This window comes from Rutidosis leptorrhynchoides, chromosome 11 (genome assembly GCF_046630445.1).
Source record: "Rutidosis leptorrhynchoides isolate AG116_Rl617_1_P2 chromosome 11, CSIRO_AGI_Rlap_v1, whole genome shotgun sequence".
In the NCBI taxonomy this organism is placed as follows: Eukaryota; Viridiplantae; Streptophyta; class Magnoliopsida; order Asterales; family Asteraceae; genus Rutidosis; species Rutidosis leptorrhynchoides.
This window is the reverse complement of record NC_092343.1, coordinates 51,324,044-51,336,210: the sequence shown is the minus strand read 5'-3', so window position 1 is coordinate 51,336,210 and position 12,167 is coordinate 51,324,044. Positions and strand designations below refer to the sequence as shown.

The following is a 12,167-nucleotide window of genomic DNA, read 5'->3' as shown; positions in this document are numbered from 1 at the left end:
TAAACATACAAAATATTTTCACTGATCACATTTTCAACTTCACAAAATGTATATATTTTCACTGATCATTAATTGATTACTCGTAACAAAAAATGAATCAAGTAGTAGTGATGCCATATCCAGGAAGAGGTCACGTAAACCCTCTAATAAACTTATGTCACTAATTATGCAACTCAAAACTTTTTCTCTCTCTCTCTCTAAGGCGATTTGGCGGGAAAGTTTGTTACTCATCCATCTCCCAATTCCGCCATTGATTCACCTTCATCCTTCAAATCCGCCATTGTTTTTCCATTCCAGTTTAATTCCTCGCTACATTCCATCCAACTTAGAGAGGCGAGCATCTATGTAGGATTTATTTTGTTCTTCATTGACTCCGTGCTAAATTTTGATCATGTCACCTAAACCTAGAAAATCAAATCGTACTGGAAAAATTCCTGGAAAATTTGACAACTCAATCCATGATCTTAATAAGAGCAAGGATCAGCATAAGAGATCTGAATTAAAGAAATCTGGAGACTCGGTTGAATTGAAAGAGGCTCGAGAGAAGAAGAGTACTGAGGGTTGTGATCATGTGGATGTTAATTCTGTATCTCCTGGTACTGTGTTACCTGCAACTAAAGCACAACAGACATGGTAATACTGTAACTCCTACTGATGTTGCTGAGTCTGTGTCTGCTACACCTGCATCTGTTCCAGTTATTAAATCTGCATCACATACAAATAAAGCAAATGATGTAAGTGTGGCTGATCTTGCTTGTAATGATAATTCTGATAAAACCTTATCGTATGCTAGTATCATTCATAAGGAAGAATTAGGAAAAAAGCTTAAGTTTATTCCCACTGTTTCTGATGATAGTGGTGAATTTGTTGTGTTTGATGATGAATTCATTGAAGAGAGTAGTAAACAATGGCAATTAACTGCTTGTGGCTATTCTATTGGATGCTCTATGTCTTATAATGTATTGAACTACAACTTAAGAAAAATGTGGAGCAAATTTGGTCTAGTTGATATTATCATGGATTCCAAAAGTATTTGTTATTTCAAGTTCAATAATGAACAGGGAATGAACAAGGTGGTTGAGAGTAGTCCTTGGATGGTTAATGGGAAACCACTCCTTGTGCAGAAATGGGACCCAGACCTTTGTCTTGAAAAAGTTGATCCTATTAAGGTGCCAATATGGGTCAAATTTAAGGAGTTGCCATTAGAAGCATGGAATGTTAAGGGCTTAAGTGCAATAGCTAGTAGGGTTGGTAAGCCTCTTTCAATGGATACAATTACTGCTAGTATGTGTCATAAGGGTAGTGGAAGGGCAGGTTTTGCAAGAATTATGGTTGAAGCTGAGGCATCCAAAGGTTTTGTTGAACAAGTTGAAATTAAGTATATGGATAAAACTCAGAAAGTTAAAGGGATTAAGAAGGTGGCTGTAGAATATGAATGGAAGCCTAGTGTTTGTGAGCATTGCAATGTCTTTGGACATAGCACTGTGGAATGCAGGGTAAGACCTAGAACATAGGAGGAACTAGCAAAAATTAAAAAGAAGGTCATTGTTCCTGATAATGATGGATATGTATTGGCTAGGGAAAAAAAAACATCACTAAGGATAACAAAATAGCAAAGAATGCAAATGTTAAGTAAAAAATAGATTGATAAGTTCTTAAGATACAAGAAACAACCAAGTCTTCAAGACTCAAAAGATTGGACAAATGAGATGTTTTTGTATTTTAAAAAGAAATGGGAACTAATGTATAACAAAGAGAATGAATTAATGGAGGATGTGGTCCCCAATGGTATTGAGAATGTATTGGCCAATGAAGTTAAGGGCATGGATGATAGCATTCTTTCTTAAACTCAAAATGAATTGCACAAAAGAGTTTAGGGTTGCATCATGGAATATTAGAGGAATGTATACTTTAGACAAGCAGTATGAGGTAAAGAATTTTATTAGGGATGAGAATCTAAGTATGTGTTTTATTTTAGAAACTCATCTAAAAAAGAATAACATTAGCACTCTTTGTGCTAATGTCTTTAGTAAGTGGAAATGGCAATCCAATATCAATTATAGTCTCAATAGTTGTAGGATTATAGTGGGTTGGGATGAGAATATTGTGAATGTTATGGTGATTAATTGTACAAGACAAGCTTTGTTTTGTATGGTAGAGGTTATTAGTTCTAAAGCAAAGTTTTATTGTACCTGCATATATGCCTGCAATAAGGGTAAGGAGAGGTTAGCTGTATGGGAAGATCTTATACTTCAAAAAAGGGTAACTAATAATTGTCCATGGTTTATTTTGGGAGATTTTAATGTTACTAGGTACCTCAATGAGCATTCTTCTGGCACTTCCTCTATCACAGCTGAAATGAATGAATTCAATGATTGTATCAATCAAATTGAAGTGGAAGATATAAGGAGTACTGGTTTTCATTTCACCTGGACCAAATCTTTAAAAAATCCTAAGTGTGGTACACTGAAAAAACTGGACAGGATAATGATTAATGATGCAATTATGAATTCTATCCTCCAAGCTCATGGTATCTTCTTACCATATGTTGTTGATAATGCTAAAAACGAACATATATTTCATAGCATTATTCCTCAAGAAAGACAAGCTTTTAGTTGCAATTGTTCTATTTACAAGTGATATTCGTTTAAATAATAAAAGGTGAAGACAAAAGACAGATTCGACGAATTGAAGACGTAAACGACCAAAAAGCTCAAAAGTACAAAGTACAATCAAAGAGGTTCCAATTATTGATAAGAAACGTCTCAAAATTACAAGAGTACAAGATTCAAAACGCAAAGTACAAGATATTAAATTGTTCGCAAGGACGTTCGAAAATCCGGAAACGGGACCAGAGTCAACTCTCAACGCTCGACGCAACGGACTAAAAATTACAAGTCAACTATGCACATGAATACAATATAATATATAATTAATTCTTAAAATTAATATATATATATATTATATTATATTTAAAAACCGTCGGCATAAGAAAACAAAGACTTTTGAGCCTCCCCAGCTGGCCATGCGATCGCATGGCCTGGAGGAAGAAACTCCATGCGATCGCATGAGCATCTTTTTCTGGCCACAGCCCCTATAAATTCGCGTGTTTGGTTCATCATAATACATCCATCAATCTCTCTATCTATATGTAAACGTATATATATATATATTTATATTTTAATTTTAATTTTAATTTTAAATCCTAATAATAAGGGTATGTTAGCGAATGTTATAAGGGTGTAAGTCGAAATTCTGTCCGTGTAACGCTACGCTATTTTTAATCATTGTAAGTTATGTTCAACCTTTTTAATTTAATGTCTCGTAGCTAAGTTATTATTATGCTTATTTAAAACAAAGTAATCATGATGTTGGGCTAATTACTAAAATTGGGTAATTGGGCTTTGTACCATAATTGGGGTTTGGACAAAAGAACGACACTTGTGAAAATTAGACTATGGGCTATTAATGGGCTTTATATTTGTTTAACTAAATGATAGTTTGTTAATTTTAATATAAAGATTTACAATTGGACGTCCCTATAAATAACCATATACACTCAATCGGACACGATGGGCGGGGTATTTATATGTACGAATAATCGTTCATTTAACCGGACACGGGAATGGATTAATAGTCTATGGAATTATTAAAACAAGGGTGAAATTATGTACAAGGACACTTGGCATAATTGATAACAAAGTATTAAAACCTTGGGTTACACACAGTCGATAATCTGGTGTAATTATTAAACAAAGTATTAAAATCTTGTTACAGTTTAAGTCCCCAATTAGTTGGAATATTTGACTTCGGGTATAAGGATAATTTGACGAGGATACTCGCACTTTATATTTATGACTGATGGACTGTTATGGACAAAAACCAGACGGACATATTAAATAATCCAGGACGAAGGACAAGTAACCCATGGACATAAAACTAAAATCAACACGTCAAACATCATGGTTACGGAAGTTTAAATAAGCATAATTCTTTTATTTCATATTTAATTTCCTTTATTTTATATTTAATTGCACTTTTAATTATCGCACTTTTATTTATTGTTATTGTATTTAATTGCACTTTTAATTATCGCAAGTTTATTTTATCGCACTTTTATTTATTGCAATTTCATTATCGTTATTTATTTTACGCTTTAAATTAAGTTGTATTTATTTTTAATATTTTACATTAGGTTTTAACTGCGACTAAAGTTTTAAAAATCGACAAACCGGTCATTAAACGGTAAAAACCCCCTTTAAAATAATAATATTACTTATATATATTTGTATTTTTATAAATTAAACTAATATAGTGACCCGAACTTTTCCATGTTTATATATATTAATTGAGATTGATATTTGCATGATTAAATATTTCCAACATGTTAAGCAATCAAACTTGTTAAGACTTGATTAATTGAAATATGTTTCATATAGACAATTGACCACCCAAGTTGACCGGCGATTCACGATCGTTAAAACTTGTAAAAAACGACATGACGATATATATATGGATATACATATGGTTAACAAGAGATTATGATAAGTAAGTATCTCCATAAGTATATTAACAATGAGTTATATACATATAAACAAGACTACTAACTTAAGGATTTCGAAATGAGACATATATGTAACGATTATCGTTGTAACGACATTTAAATGTATATATATCATATTAAGATATATTAATATATCATAATATCATGATAATATAATAATTTAATATCTCATTAGATATAATAAACAATGGGTTAACAACATTAATTGAGATCGTTAACTTAAAGGTTTCAAAACAACACTTACATGTAACGACTAACGATGACTTAACGACTCAGTTAAAATGTATATACATGTAGTATTTTAATATGTATTTATACCCTTTTGAAAGACTTCAATACACTTATCAAAATACTTCTACTTAACAAAAATGCTTACAATTACATCCTCGTTCAGTTTCATCAACAATTCTACTGGTATGCACCCGTATTCGTACTCGTACAATACACAGCTTTTAGATGTATGTACTATTGGTATATACACTCCAATGATCAGCTCTTAGCAGCCCATGTGAGTCACCTAACACATGTGGGAACCATCATTTGGCAACTAGCATGAAATATCTCATAAAATTACAAAAATATGAGTAATCATTCATGACTTATTTACATGAAAACAAAATTTCATATCCTTTATATCTAATCCATACACCAACGACCAAAAACACCTACAAACACTTTCATTCTTCAATTTTCTTCATCTAATTGATCTCTCTCAAGTTCTATCTTCAAGTTCTAAGTGTTCTTCATATATTCTACAAGTTCTAGTTACATAAAATCAAGAATACTTTCAAGTTTGCTAGCTCACTTCCAATCTTGTAAGGTGATCATCCAACCTCAAGAAATCTTTGTTTCTTACAGTAGGTTATCATTCTAATACAAGGTAATAATCATATTCAAACTTTGGTTCAATTTCTATAACTATAACAATCTTATTTCAAGTGATGATCTTACTTGAACTTGTTTTCGTGTCATGATTCTGCTTCAAGAAATTCGAGCCATCCAAGGATCCGTTGAAGCTAGATCCATTTTTCTCTTTTCCAGTAGGTTTATCCAAGGAACTTAAGGTAGTAATGATGTTCATAACATCATTCGATTCGTACATATAAAGCTATCTTATTCGAAGGTTTAAACTTGTAATCACTAGAACATAGTTTAGTTAATTCTAAACTTGTTCGCAAACAAAAGTTAATCCTTCTAACTTGACTTTTAAAATCAACTAAACACATGTTCTATATCTATATGATATGCTAACTTAATGATTTAAAACCTGGAAACACGAAAAACACCGTAAAACCGGATTTACGCCGTCGTAGTAACACCGCGGGCTGTTTTGGGTTAGTTAATTAAAAACTATGATAAACTTTGATTTAAAAGTTGTTATTCTGAGAAAATGATTTTTATTATGAACATGAAACTATATCCAAAAAGTATGGTTAAACTCAAAGTGGAAGTATGTTTTCTAAAATGGTCATCTAGACGTCGTTCTTTCGACTGAAATGACTACCTTTACAAAAACGACTTGTAACTTATTTTTCCGACTATAAACCTATACTTTTTCTGTTTAGATTCATAAAATAGAGTTCAATATGAAACCATAGCAATTTGATTCACTCAAAACGGATTTAAAATGAAGAAGTTATGGGTAAAACAAGATTGGATAATTTTTCTCATTTTAGCTACGTGAAAATTGGTAACAAATCTATTCCAACCATAACTTAATCAACTTGTATTGTATATTATGTAATCTTGAGATACCATAGACACGTATACAATGTTTCGACCTATCATGTCGACACATCTATATATATTTCGGAACAACCATAGACACTCTATATGTGAATGTTGGAGTTAGCTATACAGGGTTGAGGTTGATTCCAAAATATATATAGTTTGAGTTGTGATCAATACTGAGATACGTATACACTGGGTCGTGGATTGATTCAAGATAATAGTTATCGATTTATTTCTGTACATCTAACTGTGGACAACTAGTTGTAGGTTACTAACGAGGACAGCTGACTTAATAAAGTTAAAACATCCAAATATATTAAAAGTGTTGTAAATATATTTTGAACATACTTTGATATATATGTATATATTGTTATAGGTTCGTGAATCAACCAGTGGCCAAGTCTTACTTCCCGACGAAGTAAAAATCTGTGAAAGTGAGTTATAGTCCCACTTTTAAAATCTAATTTTTTGGGATGAGAATACATGCAGGTTTTATAAATGATTTACAAAATAGACACAAGTACGTGAAACTACATTCTATGGTTGAATTATCGAAATCGAATATGCCCCTTTTTATTAAGTCTGGTAATCTAAGAATTAGGGAACAGACACCCTAATTGACGTGAATCCTAAAGATAGATCTATTGGGCCTAACAAACCCCATCCAAAGTACCGGATGCTTTAGTACTTCGAAATTTATATCATATCCGAAGGGTGTCCCGGAATGATGGGGATATTCTTATATATGCATCTTGTTAATGTCGGTTACCAGGTGTTCACCATATGAATGATTTTTATCTCTATGTATGGGATGTGTATTGAAATATGAAATCTTGTGGTCTATTGTTACGATTTGATATATATAGGTTAAACCTATAACTCACCAACATTTTTGTTGACGTTTAAAGCATGTTTATTCTCAGGTGAATACTAAGAGCTTCCGCTGTTGCATACTAAAATAAGGACAAGATTTGGAGTCCATGTTTGTATGATATTGTGTAGAAAAAAAACTGCATTCAAGAAACTGATTTCGATGTAACATATTTGTATTGTAAACCATTATGTAATGGTCGTGTGTAAACAGGATATTTTAGATTATCATTATTTGATAATCTACGTAAAGCTTTTTAAACCTTTATTTATGAAATAAAGGTTATGGTTTGTTTTAAAAATGAATGCAGTCTTTGAAAAACGTCTCATATAGAGGTCAAAACCTCGCAACGAAATCAATTAATATGGAACGTTTTTAATCAATAAGAACGGGACATTTCAGTTGGTATCCGAGCGTTGGTCTTAGAGAACCAGAATTTTGCATTAGTGTGTCTTATCGAGTTTGTTAGGATGCATTAGTGAGTCTGGACTTCGACCGTGTTTACTTGAAAAATGATTGCTTAACAAATTTTGTTGGAAACTATATATTTTTAACATGTGAATATTATGTGATATATTAATCTCTTAACGTGTTTGATATTATGTGATAGATGTCTACCTCTAGAACAAGTCCCATTGACTCACCTAATAATAATGAAGAGTCAAATGTAAATTGGAATGATTCGTGGACTGATTCACAAGTTCCCGAAGAGGAACCGGAAGAAGAATCGGAACCGGAAGAAGAATCGGAACCGGAAGAAGAATCGGAACCGGTGGGGGAAATAATAAAACGGTTAAGTAAAAGAAAATTCTCAACCAACCGACCAAGGTTAATTATGGTCAATGGTGTTTCCGCCAAGGAAGCAAAATATTGGGAGGATTACCAATTCTCCGACGAATCGGATTCCGACGAGAATTCCGATGATGTTATAGAAATTACCCCAACTGAATTTAAAAAGGCAAAAGAAAATAATAAGGGAAAGGGCATAAAAATAGAGAAATCTAATTCCAACCCCGATGAACTTTATATGTATCGTCAACCCCCGAAGTCCTTAAGTTGTAACAATGACCCGGGAACCTCTAAACCACCAGGTTTTTCTAAACCAATGTGGATAACGACGGTTCGTATTAGGGGAACATCATATATCCCTAGAAACTTGGCAAAACGAACCAAAACCGAAGAAGAAGAAACAAGCGAGTCGGAATAAGATGGTTGTATTCGTGTGGTGTAATATATGTAATATAGTGTGCTTATGCTTTATGATATATGTAAAAATTGCTTGTATTAATAAGTATTTTTTTTATGAATCTAACTCTTGTCTATTTTACAGTATAAAAACACAAAATGGATAGACAACCCAATATTTTAAGAGACCTACCCGGAGACATGATTGATGAAATCTTGTCTAGAGTCGGTCAGAATTCTTCGGCACAACTATTTAAGGCGAGATCAGTTTGTAAGACATTCGAAGAACGTTCCAAGAATGCCTTAGTTTATAAAAGGCTTTCGTTCGAAAGATGGGGGATATCACATTGGGAAATCCATAAGTTACGATGTGTTTACTTTGACGCATATATTGCGGGGAACCCAAATGCTATTTTATGCAATGGGTTAAGAAATTATTTTGACTCAATATATCCGAATATTGGACTTCGTGATTTAGAAAAAGCGGCTAACATGCAACATAAAGAAGCATGTTATGCTTACGGATTAGTAATGTTCGCTTCTCACCAAAGTGAGAACAAGAACATCGGGCTACAACTATTAAACAAAACGTTCCCACAAGTGACGGATTCGGTAATTGGGGTAAGAAATGAGGTTTTTAGATTGTTACGGGACTGTTGGACATTACGTAACCCTCGTCCCTTTGACGACGTTACAACACGCTGTCTTATCAACGGCCATAACGGTTATGTTCCACAAGACCAAGGATGGGAAGTAGTCCTAGTAAAACCAGAATGCATGACTTGTTTCTGGACGTATGAATTACGTGTCTTTATTGCCTTTGCTGAACGACTTGTGTACTAGCTAGAATTATCTTCACAACTATCTTGTATCAAAGTTATTGTGTGCTATATATCATGCTTTATGTAAAATAAGCGGTATTGTAAGTTTGTAAAATATTGTATAAAAGTTTGAACGCGAAATATTATTATAATCAGTTTTTCATATAGAATTGTAGTAGTTGAATTGTATATTAGCTACTAAGTATGAACTTAACGGGTAGGTACTACCCGAATTTAAACTTATAAAATGCTAATATGAAGAAAAAGCTTTTATAAACGAGTTCATATTATGCTACGAAATACTATTAACTACTCTTAATATTCTGTATGATTAACTTGTTCCATTTGACTATTTTGAAGGAAATGGCACCGACTACTCGACACACCGTGAATATGAATGAAGAGGAATTCCGTACTTTTCTAGCTTCAAACATAGCCGCAGTACAGGCTGCGCTACATACCAACAATAACCTTGGATCTAGCAGTACAGGAAATGGTGTAGGATGCACCTACAAAGAATTCACTGCCTGCAAACCTTTGGAATTTGATGGAACCGAAGGACCGATCGGATTGAAACGGTGGACCGAGAAGGTCGAATCGGTGTTTGCCATAAGTAAGTGTACTGAAGAGGACAAAGTAAAGTACGCTACGCATACCTTCACAGGTTCTGCGTTAACATGGTGGAATACCTATCTAGAGCAAGTGGGACAAGACGATGCGTACGCACTACCGTGGTCAGCATTCAAGCACTTGATGAACGAGAAGTACCGTCCCAGAACCGAGGTCAATAAGCTCAAGACAGAACTTAGAGGGTTACGAACCCAAGGATTTGATATTACCACGTACGAAAGACGATTCACAGAATTGTGCCTATTGTGTCCGGGAGCATTCAAAGATGAGGAAGAGAAGATCGACGCGTTTGTGAAAGGATTACCGGAAAGAATCCAAGAAGATATAAGTTCACACGAGCCCGCCTCCATACAACAGGCATGTAGAATGGCTCACAAACTAGTGAACCAGATTGAAGAAAGAATTAAAGAACAGACTGCTGAAGAGGCCAATGTGAAGCAAGTCAAAAGAAAGTGGGAGGAAAACGGTGATAAGAATCACCAATACAACAACAACAGCAATTACAACAATAATCGCAACAATTATCCCAACAATCGCAACATCAATCGCAACTACAACAAACGTCCTAACAACAACAACAACAACAACAACAACAACAACAACAACAACAACAACAACAACAACAACAACAACAACAACAACAACAGCAACTACAACAATCATCCCAACAACAATAATAACCGCAACAACAACAACAATCAGAAGCAGCTATGCCAAAGGTGTGAAAAGTATCACTCGGGGTTCTGCACCAAATTTTGCAACAAGTGTAAAAGAAATGGTCATAGCGCGGCGAAGTGTGAGGTCTACAGACCAGGGGTTAATAGAACGAAAGGAACAAATGGTGTCGGAACGAGTAATGGCGGAGCAAGTAGTGTCGGAGCAAGTTATGCCAATGTAGTTTGTTATAAATGTGGAAAACCGGGACACATTATTAGAAATTGCCCGAACCAGGAGAACACGAATGGACAAGGCCGCGGAAGAGTTTTAAATATTAATGCGGCAGAGGCACAGGAAGACCCGGAGCTTGTTACGGGTACGTTTCTTATTGACAATAAATCTGCTTACGTTTTATTTGATTCGGGTGCGGATAGAAGCTATATGAGTAGAGATTTTTGTGCTAAATTAAGTTGTCCATTGACGCCTTTGGATAGTAAATTTTTACTCGAATTAGCAAATGGTAAATTAATTTCAGCAGATAATATATGTCGGAATCGAGAAATTAAACTGGTTAGCGAAACATTTAAGATTGATTTGATACCAATAGAGTTAGGGAGTTTTGATGTGATAATCGGTATGGACTAGTTGAAAGAAGTGAAAGCAGAGATCGTTTGTTACAAAAATGCAATTCGCATTATACGAGAAAAAGGAAAACCCTTAATGGTGTACGGAGAAAAGGGCAACACGAAGCTACATCTTATTAGTAATTTGAAGGCACAAAAACTAATAAGAAAAGGTTGCTATGCTATTCTAGCACACGTCGAGAAAGTACAAACTGAAGAAAAGAGCATCAATGATGTTCCCATTGCAAAAGAATTTCCCGATGTATTTCCGAAAGAATTACCGGGATTACCCCCACATCGATCCGTTGAATTTCAAATAGATCTTGTACCAGGAGCTGCACCAATAGCTCGTGCTCCTTACAGACTCGCACCCAGCGAGATGAAAGAACTGCAAAGCCAATTACAAGAACTTTTAGAGCGTGGTTTCATTCGACCAAGCACATCACCGTGGGGAGCTCCTGTTTTGTTTGTCAAGAAGAAAGATGGTACATTCAGGTTGTGTATCGACTACCGAGAGTTGAAAAAACTTACCATCAAGAACCGCTACCCACTACCGAGAATCGAAGACTTATTTGATCAACTACAAGGCTCGTCTGTTTATTCAAAGATTGACTTACGTTCCGGGTATCATCAAATGCGGGTGAAAGAAGATGATATTCCAAAGACTGCTTTCAGAACACGTTACGGTCATTACGAGTTTATGGTCATGCCGTTTGGTTTAACTAATGCACCAGCTGTGTTCATGGACCTTATGAACCGAGTGTGTGGACCATACCTTGACAAGTTTGTCATTGTTTTCATTGATGACATACTTATTTACTCAAAGAATGACCAAGAACACGGTGAACATTTGAGAAAGGTGTTAGAAGTATTGAGGAAGGAAGAATTGTACGCTAAGTTTTCAAAGTGTGCATTTTGGTTGGAAGAAGTTCAATTCCTCGGTCACATAGTGAACAAAGAAGGTATTAAGGTGGATCCGGCAAAGATAGAAACTGTTGAAAAGTGGGAAACCCCGAAAACTCCGAAACACATACGCCAGTTTTTAGGACTAGCTGGTTACTACAGAAGGTTCATCCAAGACTTTT

General features: G+C 34.6%; 1 protein-coding gene across 1 annotated transcript in view; it reads left to right on the top strand.

Annotated features, from left to right (window-relative positions):
- The first annotated feature begins 92 nt into the window (after positions 1 to 92).
- The window catches only part of LOC139874565 (UDP-glycosyltransferase 87A2-like), a 121,252-nt gene continuing 109,177 nt past the window's right edge, over positions 93 to 12,167 (top strand). Inside the window, exon 1 of the mRNA XM_071861979.1 lies at positions 93 to 148. Within this exon, the coding sequence (XP_071718080.1) occupies positions 93 to 148 (56 nt within the window). The remainder of the gene's footprint in view (positions 149 to 12,167) is intronic.